The 21853-nt window shown below is 47.1% G+C and overlaps 1 protein-coding gene across 3 annotated transcripts in view; it reads right to left on the reverse strand.

Moving 5' to 3' along the window:
• LOC308555431 (acyl-coenzyme A synthetase ACSM1, mitochondrial-like) overlaps positions 1–20714 on the reverse strand; it is a 49061-nt gene extending 28347 nt beyond the window's left edge. The window contains exons 1-5 of one of the 3 annotated variants that reach the window (XM_081133732.1): positions 20555–20714; positions 15127–15368; positions 9239–9449; positions 6668–6875; positions 1186–1326 (exon numbers count right to left, since the gene is read on the reverse strand). In XM_081133732.1, the coding sequence (XP_080989858.1) occupies positions 1186–1326; positions 6668–6875; positions 9239–9449; positions 15127–15318 (752 nt within the window). In that variant the 5' untranslated portion in view covers positions 15319–15368; positions 20555–20714. The remainder of the gene's footprint in view (positions 1–1185; positions 1327–6667; positions 6876–9238; positions 9450–15126; positions 15369–20554) is intronic. The other 2 variants (XM_081133733.1, XM_081133734.1) reach the window with 2 other exon arrangements.
• Positions 20715–21853: the final 1139 nt, after the last annotated feature.

Genomic DNA, 21853 nt, shown 5'->3' on the forward strand with positions numbered 1-21853 from the left:
CACCTTGCCTCCCCCACCCTCCTGTCTCCCATCCAGCCAGCACTCACTGCCCATTCTGTCTCCTAAAACCTCAAACTTGTTAAATTCCTTCATGCCCCAGCACCTTGTCCAAGCCACCACCATCTGGCACCTAAATTATCCTAAGACCCTCTAGCTGGTGTTTTTAAAACTTTTCCCCCCAACCCATTCTTCATCCTACAGCCACAGTGATCTTTTCAAAACACAAATCTGATCAGGTCTCTCCCTTGCTAACAACCTTTCAATACCTCTCATGGTTTTCCCAATAAGCTCCAATCCCTACCCCACAGTCCACCCGACCCCAGGCGATCTGGGCCCCGCTCACTTTCCCAGCTCCTCTGCCTTTCACTCCCTGACACCCTGAGCAGCAGCTCTTCTCAATCTCTGTAGTTCTATGGATGCTACTTTTCATATGTTTGTGCCTTTGCTTGTTTCTTGTGACTACACAGAAAGCCCTCCCCTTCCTTCCACCCCAATTCCTCCAGGGTTTTGCTGATCAAGATCATCGTTAGCACAGGTACCCAGTGTCCACAAGACACCCTCCTGCCCCCTGGTCTGGTAATAAGGTGGAAAATATATAGAACTTGGTCTGGTCTAAATATTGCTAGTTGGGGAGGAGGGAGTGGGAGGGAGAAGATGCTTGGTTTAAATTTGATTAAATGATTAGCCCAAGGCCATGGCTTCAGCCTCTACAATTATTCATTTTAGGTTAAAGGCAGTGGCTTGGCTCCAGGTATTTACTTCCCCTAACAGTTCTTGATTGTGAAACTCCAAGTTTGATTGGCTGATAATGACAGAGAGAAGAGGACTTGTCACCTCTGGTCACATAGCTAGAACATTCTGTCTTCCTCCCACCAAACCCTGGAACCAGTGCAACAACACAAGGCTTGTCATTGTGCAGCTTGTACAATGCCTGCTGCCTCCACCTGTGTTTCCTCCACAGCTGTGAAGGCGCTCAGGCAGGACCCCCTTTGTCATTGGGAGGCTTCTGTCCACAAACGCTTAGGAGTCCAGGCTTTTGCCTCTCAGCCCCTGGGTGGTCTGAGCCGACGAGAGCAGAAGGGAGAAGCAGGAAGGACTCGGTTATACCTGGAGCACCTTTCCCAACGCACACACCCCTAGCCCCAGATGGTGACCCAGCCTCTAAGTTGGTGCCCTCTTTCCTACCATGAAGGGAAGGAGGAGCGTAGGGAGAGTCCATGGCTGTGTTTTGCCATCTTGGGGAAGCCGGAAGTCCCACTGGTAAAGAAGATGACCATTGGGTCCGTGGTCTTCGACTTAATACAGGTGTGGTCTGGGGATGCTGATCTAGAAAGGGATTCAGTAGAAAGGGAGAGAAGTCAAGTCTCCTGGCTCAGGGTAAGCAAAGGAAACATCATGAGGCTCGAGGTCAGAAAATTGGTTTGCTTGTTTGTATTGAGTTTAGGGAGAGAGGAAGGGGGGGAGAGAGAGAGAGAGAGAGAAACATCGATTTCTTGTTCCACTAACTTATGCATCATTGGTTGATTCTTGTATGTGCCCTGACCCCACAACCTGGGCGTATGGGAACCACACTACTCTAGGCAACTGAGCTACGGGCCAGGGCAGAAAACTGGCGTTTTGCAACACTGGTTCTCTGGCGCATCAAACGGAGTTTATGGGGGCCTTGGAGAAGACGACTGACATCCCTTCATTTAAAACATGGGGAAAACACAGCTGATTAATTTTTTTGTTAACAAATATTGAACTAGAACTTACTGTTTCAGAAAATGGTCTGAATGATTTACCAATAAGAACTCACTCGATGGAGAAACAAGATGGCGGCGCAGGTAACAGCTGCCCCCGCCGCCTCCCGCAACCACATCAAAATTACAACTAAAATACAGAACCACCAGCACTCAGAGCTCCTGAGATCTGGCTGCACAGAAGCCCCACAACCAGGGAGCTGAAGAAGCACCGAGACCTGGAGGAGGGGCGGAGATGCGAGCGGGTCCGGGCTGAATGGCGGAGAAGTGGCCGCGGGCCCACCCCCGGTGCCCCGGGTTAAACCCGAGAGGGAATCTCCGGGCAGAGGTTTCCCGGAGGAGTGAGGGGGTCCCAGCCCCACAGCAGGCCCCCAGCCCAGGGCTCCAGGGCCCGGAAGAGACGCCCCCACAACTCTGGGCTGTGAAACCCGCGGGGACTGTCCCTGAGGGTCGCAGAGGCTGCGGGAGCCCCAGCAGCTCCTCTAAAGGGCCCGGCACGGACTCACTCGGACGCTCCCTCTGAGCCCAGCGCCGGGCAGCAGCCTGAGAGGACCCGGGACACTCGGGGAGGAACTGACCTGCCTGAGATCCGGGCGAGAGGCGGAGGGGCGGCTTCTTCCCACGCAGAGGGACTGGCGGAGGCCATGGCTCCTTCGGCGAGTCCTCCCCGCACACAGCCGGCAGGCAGGCGCCATATTTGAGTCGCCAGCACCTGACTGTCAACTTTGGCCCCGCCCCGTGATTCCCGGAGGCCCCGCCCCTCCCCACCTGCAGCTCATCCAGGCCATTTCCAGGGGCTTTTCTGTGCAAGTGGCCTCTCCAGCCTCATGCTTAGGACATTCCTAAAATCTCTCAAACAAGCAGCAGGTGCCCCATAAAGCTTGATAAGCGGCCCCAGGCCTGGCACTAGCGGCAGCTGCATTGGCTCATAGCTGGGCCTCTCCTGGACACCGCCAAGCCCAGCACAAGGAGCAGCCAACTACGGTTTGCTGAGTAGCTCATGCTGGGTGGCCCTGGGCAAGGCACAGACAGAGGCTGACTTTGCACCTCCCCAGAGGCCCCAGAGACAGTGCACCTGGTGGTCAGACTCGACCATGCTGGATTACAACCCCACCACATCCATGAGTGACACACCCAAGGGGCACACCTGGTGAACACCAAAGCCCCACTGAAGTAAATCCTGCTCCATAGGGGTGTCTCCAGCACAGCAGCTCTTTGGCTATAGCTGCAGCTGGTCCTCACAGCCGATTGGCCTGGGGGTCAATTCCTCCCAGTGAGGCCAACAGCAATTAAGGCTCAACTACAACAGGACAGTGCACACAGCCCACACAGGGGAGCACCTAGAAGGCCCAGCTCAGGTGAATGGGGAAGCTGAGTCAGTCACTGGACCCTACAGGACACCTACTACACAAAGCTACTGTACAAATTCCAGGAGACATAGCAGCTCTATCTAATACGTAGAAACAAACACCTGGAAGCAGCCAAAATGAGGAGGCAAAGAAACATGTCACAAAGAAAAGAACAGAAAATTTCTCCAGAAAAGGAACTAAATGAAATAGAACCAAGCAAGCTAACAGATAGAGAGTTCAGAATTTTGGTTATAAGGATGGTCAAGGATATTACTGAGACTATTACAAAAACAAGTGAGACCATCGATGACCTAATAAAATACCTATTAGAAACGAAGGCTACATAAACTGAAATAAAAAATAATTTACAGGGAATCAACAGTAGAGTAGAGGATGCTGAGAATCAAATCAGCAATTTGGAACATGAGGAAACAAAAAACACCCAACCAGAAGAGCAAAAAGAAAATCCAGAAATATGAAGTAGTTTAAGGAGTCTCTGGGAAAACTTCAAGCAGCCCAACATTCATATTATTGAGGTGCCAGAGGACAAAAAAGAGAGTAAGAAATTGAAAACCTATTTGAAAAAATAATTACAGAAAATTTCCCCTACCTGGGGAACGAAACAGACTTACCAGTCCAGGAAGCACAGAGAGTCCCAAACAACCGGAACCCAAAGAGGCCCACATCAAGACACATCATAATTAAAATGCCAAAGGTTAAAGACAAAGAGAGAATCTTAAAAGCAGCAAGAGAAAAGCAGTTAGTTACCTACAAGGGAGCACCCATAAGACTTGTCAGCTGACTTCTCAACAGAACCTTGCAGGCCAGAAGGGAGTGGCAAGAAATATTGAAAGTGATGAAAAACATGGAACTACATCCAAGATTGCTCTACCCAGCAAAGCTATCATTTAGAATTGAAGGTCAGATAAAGAGTTTCTCAGTCAAGGAAAAGCTAAAGGAGTTCATCACCATCAGACCAGTACTATGTGAAACGCTGAAGGGTCTTTTCAAAGAAGCTAATGAACAAAAGAATCTGACAAACTAAATGGATCCAGAGATATTGACGCATGCAACAAATGATAATATTTCAGAGGGAAGAGGGAAGCAGGGTGGAGGGTGGGAGGAGATTGACCAAGGAAGTTATATGCATATATGCATAATCCATGGACATGGACAATGACTGGGTGAAGGCCTGGGGAGGGGGTGGGAGTGAGGTGGAGGGGGTCAATTGGGGGGAAAAAATGGGACACCTGTAGTGCTTTCAACAATAAAAAAAATAAAAAATAAAAAGAACTCAATCTTCAGAGCAATCCTAAGAGGTGAGTATGCCCACTTTCTCACACTTCCTTTGTGGATGAGGAAACTGAGGCTCAGAGAGGTCAGGTAACTTCCCTGAAGACATACAGCCAGCGTGGCAGAGCCAGTGTTCAAACCCAGCCTGATCGATGGAGCGTGCTCTTAATCACAATGCTAAGCTTGTTTTTCACACAAACTAAGTTTACAGAAATTTAACTCCATGTCTTTGGTTATAAGGGGTGGGGAAGAGAAATGGAGGGAGAGGGAGAGTGAAAGAAATATATGTGTACATTGGCCTTGATTCTTGGAAGCTTCTAGACTCAGTCTCCTGGGCCTGCGATGATTGGATGTACAAATTTCCCGTAGTATCAAAAAAAACTGTGAATCACCCAAATGCTGGAGGGAACACTGGCTCTTGCTGAGAAATGGTACCATCCTGACTCTGGGCAATTGAAAGGAATTTTAAACAGCATTATTTAGTTAAGTTTATTTTTAACTTTCTGAGTTCATTTATTTGTTTTTTCAAATTATAAGAGAGTTTATTTAGAAAGTTACAGAGGTAGTAGAAGTGAGCCAGCTGGGCTGCATGGGCTCAGGAAACATGTTAGAGGCTGAAGAAGGGCCCTTGGAGCTTAGAAGAGAGGAAGGCAAAGGTAATGCCTTGAGAGAAAGAGAAGGAGAGGGTCTGCTCCCTGGAGGGAGACCACTAAGTCTCTCACCTTAGAATCTATAGCATAAGATATGGCTTGGCTGTAGTGTTTGCCTTTTGCGGTTGAAGGAACTTTTTTTTTAATACTCACCCGAGGATATTTTTTCCATTGGTTTTCAGAGAGAGTGTAAAGGAGAGAGAGGGAGAGAAACATGGATGTGAGAGGCACATCAACTGGTTGCCTCCCACATGTGCCCCCACCTGGGCCAGGGATGGAGCCTGTAACCCAGGTGTGTGCCCTTGGCCAGAGTCAAACCCAGAACCCTTCAGTCCGTGGGCTGATGCTCTAACCACTGACCAAACCAGCTAGGGCTGAAGTAACTTTTTACTTTAGAAATAGAGGGTTACTTCAAAAAAACAAACCCTATAAAACTAATATAATGTTTTAAACCAATGTTGCCTCAATAAAATAAAATAAATGAACGGAAAATATAAACACAGCCTGGCTTGTGTTGTGGGTGGAGAAAGGGGTTCTATGGAACTAACCTCACGGGTGATCTGATCCGAAATCCCTGCCTGGGCAGGTCGTGGTGCGCAGTCAGGCCCAGGCCTATGACTTCCTCAGTGAAAGGTTTGAAACAGCCCTGCCCATTGTTCCAGTGCACCTGGGTTAACACCCCCTTGAAGCAGGTAAAGTAATACTCCCTGAAGGGGCATTAGCCCTCAAGGGAGCACCGAATCTTCACTATCCTGCAGTCTGACCCCCGCCTGGCCTTCTCCCCCTTCCTGTAATCTTTCTTAGTCCCTCCTTAATTTCAAACGCACAAAAGAAGCTGCACAACTGCCACTCTCTGGAGCATTTCGGATCCTGCTCCCCAGCGTATGTTGTCAGTTTGACTCAAACTCTTACAAAATTTCTCTACAGGTTTGGAAGTTTCTTATGTCAACAGGGTAAACAATGCTGAAAGCTTACAGAATTAGAGTTTTGGAGGTGGAAAGGGTCTTTCTTACCTCCCAACATTTCCCTAACTTTTCCTGCAAAGTATTCCTTATGGGACCCAGCCCCTGGAAGGTGTCGGCTCCCAAAACTCCCTGGCAGCCACAGCCTCAATTTTTCTTGCTGTGTCAAGTTTCACCTTAAACATCCATTTTCAATCTCTCCTTCAACTTATTCACATACAGGGTTCCCAAAAGATGTACACATGCTTTAACAGCCGAGTGCTCAATTTTGCAAATGAAATGTATTGTAGTAAACACTGCCCCTATGATTATTCAAAGTGTGTATATACATTTTTGGGGATATTTATATTTATGTGAATAATATTTTAGATTCCTCACCTACAAGATGGTTGAAACACAGTAATCATCTGACATTATACATCTTTTTTTCAAAGTTGTAGTGAGAGAAACATAAAAGTGCAATGTCCTTATATTACAGACAAAGCAACCTTAGCTAAGAGAAGGGAAGGAACTAGCCCAGGGTCACGCAGCAGGCCAGGGACATAGCTGGGAAGAGTTTTCCGGAGTCAGACCTGGTGAGCTTCATACCACTCGCTGCTTGTCTACCAGTGCTTGGGCACCGATGGCCTCCCACCATTCCTCGGAGCACAGTTATTGGACCGGAAACTCACTTGACCAGAGATCGGAAGTCCTGCCACCCTTTACGGCTGTGGTCAGACACCAGGAGCTTGGTTTTCAGAGCGGGACACTTAGAAGCCACAGAGTCCACCTCCGGGACAAGGGCATCTGTGGTGACGATGCTCTTGGCGTTAGACTCCTTTAGTCGGTAGAGAATGTCATTGGCTTTCATCTGGGTCGTCCCTGGCATGAAGATGATCCCTGGGGACAAGAAAGAACCTAATTGCTTCATTTTCTCTCTCACAGCCATGGGCTCCAGGCCTGGCTTATGTGCATAGAAACCCCCCAACCTCTTGCTCTGCAAAGACCAGCAGCAGCAGCACCGGGGCTAGGAATCCCGCCCCCCCAAAACCTACTGAATCAGAACCTGCATCTTAACGACACCTCCAAGTGAGTCCCATGCAGGTTACAATTTGAAACCCTTGCCCTAAACTGTTCTACTCTGGGTGGATGCGGCCCGCAGACAGGTGGGCCCCACTTCGCACAAGTTTGCATGGGACATGGGAACAGAGAGGCCAGGGGGACGGTCTCTGACATCGGGAAGAGCTGCGGCCCTGCCCCCTTCCTCCTCCCACTCCCTCTGTGCCAGGCCCCTGGCATTGTGCACCCCCCTTCCCTCAGGCCTCACACCCAAATCTACCCACGCTGTCCCTTGAACTCTCCGGCCTCCCCTTCCGTCCTCTGTGGCCAACAGTGAGCTCAGGTCTTCGCGTGCCTAGTGGATTCTAATCTCCCTGCCAGGTGCCTTGCCCTGAGTCGTCCATGTCATTAGCTGCTCACGCTCCACAGAGCACCCACTTTCCCCCGTCCCGTTTCTTCTCTTCACGAACACCCGTGCCCTGTCTCCAGGAAAGCGCCACACTGCCCACCTGACACTGAGGACGCGCCCACTCTCCACCTTTCTCTCCCACTCCTCTAAGCTCTGTCTCGAAATGGCCATTGTCACCTGGGCTGCTCCCGCCTCCGAGCCCAGTGTGTGCTCTGACCTCTTGGGAGTCCCTTCCTTTGCGTCTACCCTCTTAACTGTGCTTGTCCCCAAGGTCTCAGCTCGGCTTTGTCATGGGCCATCTTAGCTCCACAGGTGACATGGCTTCTTTATGATACCTCTGCTGTTGCTGTTAACCTTGATTCCATGTGACCTTGATGAATTAACCAACTATTTAATGAGAGAGAGAGAGAGAGAGGGAGAGAATATAAGCAAAAGATGAACAGACTGATGTGTGAACATGTGATTCAACTGAAGTGATTCAACAGAAATCCACGAGTCCCATACTGATTCTAAATTAGATAGATAGATAGATAGATACATAGATAGATACATAGATAGATAGATAGATGACAGATAGATGATAGATAGATGGTAGATAGATGATAGGTAAAAGATAGATAATAGAGAGATGATAGAGAGATGATCGATAGACAGGTAGATGATAGATAGATAGATAGACAGATAGATATAGATAGATGATAGATAGGTAATTAAATGGGAAATCTCTGCAGAAGAATGCTAACTAATAAATGTGGGGGGGGGGTATAACCTGATATAAAACCACCATAATAATATGCAAGTCACTCAAGAATCACCAGTGGGTGCTCCAACCAGAGGGTGGAAGGCAATGGGGAAGCAGGATATTCACTCGGCCTCATAAATGTTACACCACAGACCACTTACTACCGACGAGGGGAAATGGTGCCTTCGCAAAGACGAATGCCACCTTCCTAACGAGATAAAACAACATCGCTGATGACAGGGCAAAACAAGCGCATGTGCCCCTAACGTGATGCACCCCGAAAGACACGGCATTGCCCTCCAGTACCCCTGCTAAAGATGCTTAACCTGAATATAATCATGAAGCAAGAGTCAGAAATGCAATTCTGGATGGACCTCCTGCAAAGCAACTGGCTTAGACACTTCAACAATGTCACTGTCACGCAGAAAAGGCTGGGGAACCATTCTAGATTAAAGGACACTGGGAAGACATGACAACTAAATCAACTAAATGCAAAGCATGACCCTCAGCTGGATTTTGGACTTAAAGAAAGGAATGGCTCTCAAGGACATTATTAAGGCAGCTGAGGAATTTCCACTATGGATATGCACCAGGTAACTGCATTGTACCGATGTCAGACTTCTTGTGTGACAAGTCTGTTGCTATGTGAAGGAAGTGTCTGGGGCCCAGTGTTTATGGGTATTTACACGGTATTTATGGGTGTCACAGTGTCTGCAACTGATTCTTAAATAACTCAGTGGGATGTTCAAATATGACAAAAGGTTAGCAATTGATGAATCTTTAAGAAGTGATAATGTCTGGGGCTGTGCAAGAGGCAGTGGTGAGTGTGAGCGTGTGCGTGCGTGTGAATGAAGGAGAACCATGGCGCTGTGTCTGAGCGAATGTGACTTGAGGGAGAGAGTAGGTGGGAAGGGGTGAAAAGCATTTGAGGGAGTTTGGGAAAGAGAAAGACCGTGAAGAAGAAAGAAGGTAGGGAGAGAAGGCACCTACTATCCCAAGACCAGGCGGCTCTGCCCATCCCTAAGTCTCTAGGGGTCCCTCGGAGTCACTGACCTGTTCGGATGCAGCCCAGGGCCACCAGCCACCACTCGGGCACTCGAGGCAGAATCAAGGCGAGGCGGTCTCCCTGCTGCAGGCCGCAGGTCTGTGTGAGGACGTTGGCTGTGCGGCAGGTTAAGTCTGTCACCTCTCGGAAACTCCACTTCACTTCGTCTCCTTCGTTACTCACCCACCACAGGGCTGGGTTTGGGCCTCTTTTGCCTTCCTGGCCAAGATCATACAGCGTGTGTGACCTCCTGCCTCCTAGGAACAGTGCACGGATTTCCCCACCCACTGTCATAGACACAGTCCAGGGAGCAAGGCTCAGGGACCGAGACCCCATTTTAAATCATTTCAAGAGCCAACAGAAGTTAGGGGTGAGGTCTGATCCAGCCAACTTCTGCTCTACTGTAGCCACCTCCTCTCCAGTCACATGAAACCATGAACAGCCTCATGTCACCAATTGAAGACTTAAAGCTCCATTCCCCATGTGTCTGTCTTAGTTCCATATAGACAGTGGGCTCCTCTTTGTGCCTCAGTTTCCTCATCTATGAAGTGGGGACAATAATATTACCTAGAAGGTCGTAAAGTCTAAATGAGTTATTTAAGCGAGTAAAGTGTACATAATTGTGCCTGACATTGTAGGTGCTCGATAAATATTACTATTAATATAACTGCTACATAATAAAAGAGGCTAATTTGGGTTCTGAATATTTGGAGGAATTTATTTTTAAAATTAAATTACCTCTAAAGGTGAAATTCTCAAGAAGCAGACTGGGAAGCTCCAGGCCCCCATTCCTTCAGGGAAAGATCAAGTAAACAACAGACTAAAATAGCTCTGTGGGACCTCTTGAAACAGTCAAGGATCTGCAGCAACCAACAAATTAAAGCCATACTCAGAACAGTAGGACATTTTGTGACGTTTTTCTCCCTTTCGCACCACCCCTTGTCTGATGTGGTGCCGCATGGTTGGGAGGAAGTCACCCGATTCCTACCCCCTCTTTGGGATGAAGGAAAAGAGTGAAATTTGTTTGCAACATTCAGTGGAGTGAGATGTAGCTAGAAAGGAATAGGGCTTTTATATGCCATTGAAGTTATTAGTTTAAAACAGATTATTATAACTTTTAGACATTCTGTGTAATATACAATTCACAGAATATACACAGACGGAAATGAGAAGTGAATCAAACATATCACTACAGAAAAGTAAACCAAACACAGAAGAAAGCTGTAAAAGAGGAAATGAGGGACAAAAATAAAAGCTGTGACACCAAGAAAAGTTAACAAAATGGCAGGAGTAAGTCCTTCCCTATCAGTAATTACTTTAAATGTAAGTGAACTAAATTTCCCAATTGAAAGACAAAGATTGGCAGCATCTAAGGATATGCTGTCTCCAAAATTCTAGAACCAATAACAAAATTCAGATTTTTTGCAATAAAATGCTAACAATATAATATTAATTTATAGAAGCAAAGTCATATTTACATTATAATCCAAATTCAATAACAATTACTCACTTATTCATTCAATATTACTAAGTTATTATTATTTCTTAGGCACTGTTCTTAGGCCAAAAAGATAAAATGTTAAACAAGACATACATATATGCACATATGTAAATGGTTTTAAATATTTATGGCCAATTTTCTTGTTTAAATCACCTGTCTTATTTTCCCCAGGTTTTCTATATTGAGCATGGTTTTTCCCCAAACAATTTTATTCCTCAAACAAAACATGTTCAGGGTAAACATTCAGGCAATACAGAAACTTATGAGCAGAAAAGATTCTTGTAAACCAAAGAATTTCTTCAAATTTCTCATCACATTTTTACGCCCTGAATGTTAGTACTGAAAATGGTTTAGTGTATATTTTTCCAGCAATATTTTCCCCCACAGACACAAAAACATGATCCTATTGCTACTTTTACTCAGATGATTGGAACCAAAGAGGGTATCTCATCTGAGATAAGATTAATGTATGTGCATATACATATATGTATCTTTTTAGCTATAAAAAAATCAGTGCTTTGAAAAAAATTCTTGCCTAGCAGATTAAAGGATATTAAGAAGCATTTACAAGTCGTGACTGCTTATGTAAGGGGAGCATAGTATTACTATTTCTGTAGGGGTTTACAAAATGATGGGAAAGCTAGTGGATCGAGGCAGAAAACAATTGTTCAGAATTCAGACAGTGCGTTAGATCCTAATACTTGCACCTTGACAAAGATATCACTTAAGTACTTATGGATTTTTGTGCTAAGGATTAATTTAATATATTGGCAAAAGCTGTTTTCAAGAAGATAAAACACAACCCTTAAGCTGGATTTGAAATTTAAACTTTTATGAGGTGAGCTTTGAAACCAAGAGATATTGAGAAATAGTTTTGAAAGATTAAACACTAAGTAACTCAGCAGTAAAAAGAAATGAACAGCCCTGGCTCAGTGGTTAGAGCGTCAGCCCACACTCTGAACGGTCTCGGGTTTGATTCCCCCGTTTGCTTTCCTGTTAAGGGCTCATACCTGGGTTGCAGGTTTGATCCCAGCCCTGTATCAACCAATTAATGCTTCTCTCTCACGTCAATGCTTCTTTCTGTCTCTCTCTCTCTCACCCCCGTTTCCTCCCTCCCATTCTCTCTAAAAATAAATCAATGGACAAAATATCCCCCAGTGAGGGTTAGCAAAAAAAAAAAAAAGGAACTGACAACTAGTCCACAAAAAACATTTTGCTGAGTCAAAGAAACCAGACACAAAAGGGTGCAACAGCAGGTCAGTGGTTGCCTGGGGTCAGGGTGGGGGTGGGTGGGGATTGGCTGAGAAAAGACAAAAGAAAACTTTTGGGCTGATAGAAATAATCTAAAACTCGTTAAACTTCATACTGAAAATGTGTGCATTTTATTCTATGTAAAATATACACCAATATAGTTGTTTTAAATAAACAAAAACACACACATCTACTCCTTGCTAAGAAAACTGGAAAGTAGATCAATTACTTGGGTGATTCATGAATGAGATGATTCTTTCTGAATATGAAAAATATACGAATTTCAGGTGTACAACTTAATGATTAGACATTTATATAACTTATGAATATAATATGTCAATTGTAATGGAAAATGTTTTAAAATTATGGAAAAAGACATCTAAGTCACAATAAAACAAACAGAACCCCCACACAGGAGTCTATTGCTTATAGAAAGGTTTGCCTCAGTATTTAAAAAATTTTTTTTATTGATTTACTGATTTTTAGAGAGAGAGAAGGAAGGGAGAGAGGGAGAGAGAGAAACATCGATTTGCTTTTTCTACTTATTTATGCATCATTGGTTGATTCTTGTATGTGCCCTGACCAGGGATTGAACCCACAACCTTGGCGGGTTGGGACAATGCTCTAACTAACTGAGCTACCTGGCTAGGGCCACGAGGCACTTTCTTTTGTTTTATAATGAATTCTTTGCCAACACTTACACTCCCACACCCACACACAACTAGAAGAGTGCACATAAAAATGCTGGATTTCTATTAAGACTGTTATATTGCATGGGAGATTCAGAGAGCAGAGTGGAACTCAGTGGTGTGCCCTCTGCAGAGTCTTTAACAGGAGCAGCACCAAGACCTATGGACTGTAAGGCAGGTTTCAAAATTAATTTATTCCGCCAGGGAAGAGTGGCTCAGTGGTTGAGCATGGACCTATAATCCGGGAGATTCCCAGTCAGGGCACATGCCTGAGTTGCATTAAAAAAGAAGAAGAAGAAGAAAAAAAAAAATATATATATATATATATATATATACACACACAGATAGATAGATAGCTAGATAGACAGATATAGATATCTATATATAGATATCTTTATTGATTTTAGAGAGAGGAAGGGTGAAGGAGAGGGAGAGATAGAAACATCAATGATGAGAGAGTCATTGATCGGCTGCCTCCTGCACGCCCCCGACTGGGGATGGAGCCCGCAACCCGGGCATGTGCCCTGACTGGGAACTGAACTCCAACCGCCTGGATCCTAGGTCGATGCTCAACCGCTGAGCCATGCCCGGCTGGGCAAGATATATATTTTAAAAATTAATTTATTCCACAATTGCTTACTGAGAAACTGCTAGGTGTCAAACACCACGCATCACTAGAGAGACACTGATCCTGGTTAAGGAACTTGGAAAAGTGGAAAGAGATCAGAAGTGTTGTGAGAATGAAAGTCAATGGGATGAGGGTGCTCGGGGTGGGAGATGTTGGGAGATACAGAGGAGCTGACAGTGACTGATGATGATATAAAACCCAGCAAAAACTGACATTCCAGGGGGGAATACTATTTACTTGATGGCTATCTCCATGGGGTGATGCATGAACGAAGCAGCAAGAATCATATAAAGATAAATTTGGGAAAAGTGATGGGCTCATTTCCTCCCCTCTACCTCTTCCCTCTCTAGCCCATCTCTTGGTCCAAAGGGTCTTCATCAGATTTTTGGTCTGGGCAGTAATGAAAGTCAATTTTTAGTCTGAAGGAACAGATGTTTTGGTGTCATCAGATCATGAGACTAGGTTAAATAATGAATTTTAGGATTAGATAACCTGCACCCAAATTCTGCCCTTTAACTTAGTATGTATGTAATTTCCATAGGCTATTTAAAACCCTTGGAACCTCAGTTTTCTCATCTGTAAAATGGGGATAATAAAAGTCCCCATCTAATCAGACCATTAAATGCAAAGTGCTTGACATGGCATATAAAGAATGCTCTTCATAACCCAAGGCTCCATTTTCCCTGGAGTTATTATGAAAATTAAGAGAAAGGAAAAAGAAAGAGGCAGGAGAAAGCCTCATGAAAGGCATGTAAGCCTTGACTACTAACACATGAATGCGTGTTCATGGGAAGCAAAAATTCTATCAACTCTGACTCCATTGCAGGTGAATTCTCACTTTGTATGAAGATAATGTTGGGTAACTTTGCACGCTGTGAATGTCATCAGCTGGGACTTAGCTGGAACACCACCCATTGTCTACCCCAACCCCTGGTGCCAGCACTGCTCTTTTTTTGGTCTGTTTCTTAGGAAAAAACAAACCAAGCACTTGGTTTTCTCTGAGGAGTCATGTGAACTCTAGAGGCCACAGGGACTGGTTTCTCTGGATATACCCAATGCCACGCCCAAGTAGATAGTTGATAGAGGACTCCAGCCTGGCTTGCTATCCTCATAGGAAGACTGATGACATGGCTTAGCAATATGTGTCAGATGTGCATTGTGCAATCAGGTGATCTGTCCCACCCCTCTGGGTGTAACATGAAGTTAAGCCCAAGTTTGATGAGATGAATTCCAGTTAGACTCAGTCCCGTTAGTTGAAGGTCAGAATTCAGGCTAAAGTCAACTTGCTGACCTTGCAAGTTGAGGTTTGCATTTGGTCACAGTTATCTGACTGTGTGCCAGACACTTTTACCTGCTGTCCTGTTTCTTAAATGAGATTATCCCTGCCCAGCTGAGCGTGGCTCAGCGGTTGAGCATCGACTTGGGATCCAGGCGATCAGGGTTCGATTCCTGGCCAGGGCACATGCCCGGGTTGTGGGCTCGATCTCCAGTCGGGGGCATGCAGGAGGGAGCCGATCAATGACTCTCTCATCATTGATGTTTCTCTCTCTCTCTCTCCCCGTCTCCTTTCCTCTCTCTGAAATCAATAAAGAAATTTTTTTTTTTTAAAAAAAGAGATTACCCCTGTGTCACAGATAAAACCACTGAGGCTCAGAGAAGTGTAGAAGTGGTCAGGCTGAGAACTGAACCCCCAAACATAAGCTTTTCCCATGACACTGGTAAGATGAGGCAGGACCCACACTGGTTCTGTGCCCTTCAGCCCGCTAGGAGCAAGGTAAGCCGGGGAGGCCACGCCTGTCCTCACCCCCAGCGCAGGTGCCTCCTCACCTTCTCCATTTGAGCCCAGTAGTCCATGACATCACTTGCAAAGTTGAATTCCTCGGGTGTATCATGGTCATTCCATCTCGGGGCTCCAGTTGCTGATAAAGGCTGGTAGCGCAAGTGCCAAGGGGCAGGGCGGAAGCCGTGGCAGAATTTGTGGGCGCCCCAAAGGGCCCGGATCCTCATCAGCCCCCGCATGGCAGAGCAGCTCTCAGAAGCAGGCGCGGAGTTCTCAGGTCAGCACCTGCCTTGGGAAGAGATGGCCAATAGGTCGGTCATGGAGCAGGACTTTCCTCCACAAGACGCAGGCACCTTTCCGGCTAATGGCTAGTTTTGCTTCAGCTGATCAATTTGGAAGGCAGACCTCATGGACTTGGGGGTTAGCGCTTCTCTTCCCAGCTTAGGAACCACAGGCAGACAGTTATGGGGAGGGATTAGAGCGACCAGACGAGGTTGGTACACATCCCCCAGGGCCTTCTCCTTCTCTTTCACCCCTGGGATTTGGGCTCAGGCTGGCAGCCCCGTGGCAGCCCCTGTGGGGGAAACTGTCATCTGCATGTCCTGTGCTGCACGCTAGCCTCGCTCTGGACGCCTCTCTTCCCGCCCAGCCCAACTGTGCAGCTCTCATGAAAGCTGCTGTACTTTCAGATGACCCCAGCCCCTGCCAGAGTGGACTGGTGCAGGGTTGAGCAATCATTCCTCAGGATTTTTAAATCCAGAGTGGGCTACTCATAATCCCTCTCCCAGATCCTGTGTGCCTGCCTGTTACCCAAGAGTGGAAAGGCCTCTCTCCGGGGAGCAGGGGCGCGCATCTGAGGCCCCGGGGGTGTGTGGGGGGTGGTTCTGAGCCCTGTCCCGCAGCCGCACCTGCTCTGCGTGAGAGAAGAAGACTGAGGGGCAGAGCCGGACCTGAGGGCCGAGGGCATCTCGGAGCCACTCAAGCTGCCGGTTCCTGTTCTTCCTCAGGCCCATCTGCATCTCCACCCCTCTTGTTAATACCCTGCCCTGGATTCTCTGAGCCAACGATTTTTCCTGCCTGGCCTTAGGTTTCCGTCACTTGAGACTATAAGGATACGGACAAACATGCGCGGCCTTGCTCAGGACAGAGGAGGCTCGGACCGCAGCGCCCTCCCTGGACTGGGTCTAGCCTCAGGGTCTTCCCCAGGACAGGGTTCCGGCAGCTGTTACCAATCCATCCAGTTGACCCACGAGACTTCTTTGCCACTCCAGATCCCAACAAATGCCCCTAAAATGGGAGCAAAACTCTCATTTATTAGGGCTCTTCTTGAAGTTTGAGTAAAAATTGGCTTAAGCTAGAATGATCTTTCCAGGAGACCGCTGACTGGGAGAAAGCTGCCTCAGGAACAGCTCTGAGTTTCAAGCACTTTGTCACTGCAAACACTCAGGCCTGCTCCCCTCCGTTTCAGCAATAAGATCCTACTGTTTGACAGGAGACCCATAGAAAGATCAATAAAACTCAGTTTATTTTCAGGTCCTTTCGACCCATAATAACCTAACGTCGATTAACTTTGATGCTGCCCCCACCCACAACCCTGCTATACATTCCCAGTAGGAAAAACACACCTAAATACTCAATTGGCTTACTGTCTGCAGAAAGGAGCATGGGGATGTGAGAAGTTTCCTCGTCAGCGTGGGTCCTTAGGCCACAGGACCTACAATATGCCTCTTCCTTTCTAGTGCCTGCCCATCAAGTCAACGTCTCTCATTTAGTCAGAGCGCTGCTGGGAAAGAAAGGCCCTGAGCTGTCAGCTGGTCCAGACCTGGCCCTCAGGCATATTTTCTTTGGCCCTTCGTCTTTGGAGGAAATTTTGCTCCAATTACATAGGATGTTCTCCAACTTCCCTGGGTTTCCACCACTCCTCATTTTGCCACACCTCCTGTTTCTACACTTACTGTACCTGTTCAGCCTCTGTGGACATTGGAGCTTAAAAACCCCAATCTAGGCCAACACCCCGAGAGGACAGGGATTTCTCCAAGGTTGCAAGGCAAGTTTAGTAGCAGAGCTGGTTCTAGAAGCCGGCATCCTTGCTTTTCCAACAACACGTACCTCCCCCCACAGGCACCAACTGATTTAGAACAATACCAGACTCAGCTGCTATTTTCACACACAGGTGTATAAATGGCCTCAGAAGCTTCCTTAAAACACCCTCAGGACTGTTCCAACAGCCCCTTAACACAAAAGGGAGAGAAAGAACGAGGACATTAATTAATCCTTCATTATGGGCTAAATTGCATCCCGTCGAAATCCACAAATTCATGTCCTAACCTTAGGTACCTCAGAATAAGACTGTGTTTGGAGGAAGAATCTTTAGAGAGGTGATCAGGTTAAAATGAGGTCATTAGATGGGCCCTAACCCAGCATGACTGACGTCCTTATAAGAGGAGATCAGGACACAGACACGGAGAGGGGGATGCCATGTGAACATGGAGACGCCGCCTTCAATCCAAGGAGCTACCCCCAGAAGAGACCAATCCTGCCACCGCCTTGATCTCAGACTTCTTGCCCCCTGAGCTGTGAGAAAGAAGTTTCTGAGGTTTAGGCCCCAGTCTGTGGTACTTTGTCATGGCAGCCCCAGCAACCTAATACACCTCTTAATCGAATGAAAAAGAACTGACTTTGGCATTCTCTCACACTGTAAATGTGTTTGAAATTCTGGTTTAACCTCCTCATGTGACTGGGCCCAACACCACAGGCAGCCAGCTGGGGGGACTGTGGGAGCTGAGAGCGTGTCCTCAGGAGCCAAACAGCGCAGGGTCAGGTCCCAGCCCCTCCACTCATCAGCTACACAGCCTTGGGCAATTTTCTTAACCTCTCTGTAAAATATGGAAACGCTGGCGACACCTGTTTCCTGAGTGGGGGAGCGAAGGGAGGACACCCTGTGTAAAGCACGTAGGCACAGAGCACAGGCGAGCACCCGGACTCGGGAGTGCCTGGCGACAAACGCTCTCTGCGGAAACTCACTGAATAATTAGGCTTCGAGAGAAGCGGCCGCTGGACCTGCGGAATTAGAGCCCAGGGACAGGGACAGGGAGCGTTCCTGACGCGGACCCCGCAGCGTCCAGCTTCCGCATCGACACGTCGGGGGCCTGCCCGCGGCGAGTTAGGAAGACCGACCGCCAGAGACGTCGGTGCTTCTGGCTCCGCCTGCCCGCGTGCCTGTCTTCAGAACTGCCGGCTCCCACCCCTGTCATCCTGCCAGTGTCCGCTCTCCCCTCGGGGTCTGTAACCACATCACACCTGCATCTGCAGCTGCCTCTCATCCATGTCTCTAACGATATTGCTAAGGACACGTCTGGCATTATGTATCACTACAGTAAATGCAGCGCTCCGTCTTTCTGTATCTATAACTGTTTGTACATGTGTACAGACTCCTCACCATGCCTGACACATGAGGACTCAACACAATGCTAGATTTTTCCCGTTTTGTCCTAATTCAGAAAACTAAAACTTGAAAATTGGGGAGAGAAAATCCAGTGTGCTACAGAATGTCTGAAAGACAGATGAACATATTTTTCAGTCATCAAATATTTACTGTGCCAATATGGTTTTAGATACTGTCAGAGATTACTGAGGCTGCCCGAGGTCCTACCCTCTTGGACTTTAGAGTCTAAGGCAGCGATTTTCAACCGGCGTGCCACAAGATTTTAAAACATGCAGTACCTGACTGTTCAGTCAGGGGCACTGATCTCTTTTCCCTTAGATTGTCAATTTAAGAAATGACAACAGCCAACACAACAATACTGGCCGGTGTGGATGAGTCAAAATTATACCAATTTTTGGTCAGATTGGCAAAGAATATGATATACTTCTTGGTGTGCTGAAGAATTTTAGTAATTAGCTTATGTGTGCCATGAGAGGAAAACGGCTGGAAATCGCTTGTCTAAGGACATCTTACAAAATAGTTTCAAAGGGCAATCTTTCGAAATGCTTTCAGGTGGCTTTTGAAGGCCGTTTGGCCCTGTGGCTTTCAGGGGTGGCTCAGCTCACTGCTACATGCCCAGGCCCACGGTGCCTCGAAGAGTTCCAGCTACAGAGCTCTGGTTTCACGAGACTTTGGACTGATAATGCTATTTATTTTATAAAACAACAGACTCGGTGTGTCACAGGGGATCTTGGAGTTACACAGCCAGGCAGTTCCACTGCCCTATCAGCCAGGTGGTTTTGGCCACTATTTATGTCTCTGAAATCGAGAGCACAGCAACAATATCTACCACCCAGCTTCCCGCAGGATTAGTAACATAATCTAGAAAAACACCTTTGCCAGCAGTGTGTCTAATAAGGGTAAGGCTCAGTAAATGCTGAGGTGTCCAGTAACACCCAGCAAATTCTAAAGCCAACCCCCCAGTTAGATATGAGAGTTTTTTAGAAAATGAAAGGCATGCCCTTCTGTAACGTGACCCACTGCTGCCTAGTGGAGTCTTTCACGGGTTCACCTTCTGGGCCTCTTTCACGCCCCTCGGCACCCCCACCCCATGCAGAGCGGCCGAACATTAAACTGATCACCTGCTGTGTGCCAGCCGCCGTGCGAGGCACATCCGTGCACACTCCCACTCAGCCCCCTCCTCACTATCGCCCCCTCCATGTTGCAGGTGAGGGAATGAAGTACCAGGGAGGGTGGGAGGCTTGCCCGGGGCCAGCCGGCCTGTAAGCGGCATTGCCAGACTCGAGTAAGGCTCTCAGACGGTAGGGTCAGGACTCTGTAGATACTTGCTGCCCCCAGACAGACAGACAGACAGACAGACACACACACACACACACACACACACACACACAGAAGCTGTCACTCACCTCTCATTCCTTCTGTCTCTCCTTCACCTCCATTCCCTCCATCTCTCCTTCACCTCCATTCCCTCCATCTCTCCTTCACCTCCATTCCCTCCATCTCTCCTTCACCTCCATTCCCTCCATCTCTCCTTCACCTCCATTCCCTCCGTCTCCTTCACCTCCATTCCCTCCGTCTCCTTCACCTCTCATTCCCTCCATCTCCTTCACATCCATTCCCTCCGTCTCCTTCACCTCTCATTCCCTTCGTCTCCTTCACCTCCATTCCCTTCGTCTCCTTCACCTCCATTCCCTTCGTCTCCTTCACCTCCATTCCCTTCGTCTCCTTCACCTCCATTCCCTCCGTCTCCTTCACCTCTCATTCCCTCTGTCTCCTTCACATCTCATTCCCTTCGTCTCCTTTACCTCCATTCCCTCCGTCTCCTTCACCTCTCATTCCCTTCATCTCCTTCACATCCATTCCCTCCGTCGCCTTCAACTCCGTTCTCTCCATCTCACGTTCACCTCCAATCCCTTCATCTCTCCTTCACCTCTCATTCCCTCCATCTCCTTCACCTCCAGTCCCTCCATCTCACCTTCACCTCTCATTCCCTCCATCTCACCTTCACCTCTCATTCGCTTCTATCTTACCTGGGATTGGGGACTGTCTAGAAAACAGGTAGGCCAGGTCTTGGGTTGGTAGGGAACAGGGAACTTGCACCTGTGCTTCTCTCTGATCAGCAGTTTAAGGGAATGTGTACATAACTGAACTTAGCTCCGGGCCAGACAGCGTGGAAAACTTGGCAGGAATTGGATGACTCAGAGGAAGATGATACCTGAGTAGAATAGGACAGAGGGCAATCATAGGCCTCATGGGGAGACAATCATTAGAAAAACTAACCATGTGGGTGGGAGCAGGGTGGAGGGGGTCAGTGGAGAATAAAAGGGGACATCTGTAATACTTTCAACAATAAAGATAAATTTTTTATAAAAAGAAAGAAAAGCCAGCCATATGAAGTCACCTGCAATTCTTGTTGGATGACTTGCAGTGTGAATGAACAAAGAAAGTCAAACGGAACACTCTCACTGTTGTCTGTGGCTAACTTGCTCCCCTTTGCCACTCCTGTACCTCCAATGTTTTCATTTAAATGAGAGCCAAATGGCTAGTCTGGTGGATAAAGTCAGTGCTCTGGAGGCAGAGATTTACGTTTAAGCCTCAGGTTTGCCATTTACCATTTCTTTGACCTTCACTGACCTCCTTTCTCTAAGCTTTAGTTTCCTTCTTGTAAAATGGGGGTAACAACAGTGACACCTATTTCCTATGTTGTTGTTTTTTATTGATTTGGGGGGTGAAGGGAGAGAGAGAGAGAGAGAGAAGCATTGATTTGTTGTTCCACTTTTTTATACATTCATTGGTTGCTTCCTGTGTGTGCTCTGACTGGGGATGGAATCCACAACCTTGGCATATCAGGACGATGTTCTAACCAACTGAACCACCCAGCCAGGTATGGTTGTTTTTTTGTGGTTCGCATTAGATGACATAATTTGTGGAAGCATATAGCACAGTGCTTGGCATAATCAATGTTGGTTGATTTTATTAATTTGGGATTCTAAGTTTAAGGTTGGCGTACTAGCAAAATGCAGGGTCTTTGGAATCCCAAAGTCTTGAGCTTCAATTCTGGCTCAGCCACTTATAAGATGGCCATTGGCTATTCTGACCTTGGTCGTCTTGTCTGAAAGATGGAGGCTGGGGGTTGTTGATCAGATGTGTCCCCTAGGATCTCTGAAAGGCATACATGATGTAACGCCAGGGAAGAGCCTGGCCCAGGCGTTCAGATGCTGAGTAGATATTGAGGCTGCACTGAATAAGCCTGGGTTGTCACAGGTAGTGGCTTGAACTGTTAGTTGTCTACTAAAGCCATTTTGGGGTGTTGTTGGGGGATAGGAGCT

Source organism: Miniopterus schreibersii, assembly GCF_964146895.1.
Source record: "Miniopterus schreibersii genome assembly, chromosome: 3".
NCBI lineage: Eukaryota > Metazoa > Chordata > Mammalia > Chiroptera > Miniopteridae > Miniopterus > Miniopterus schreibersii.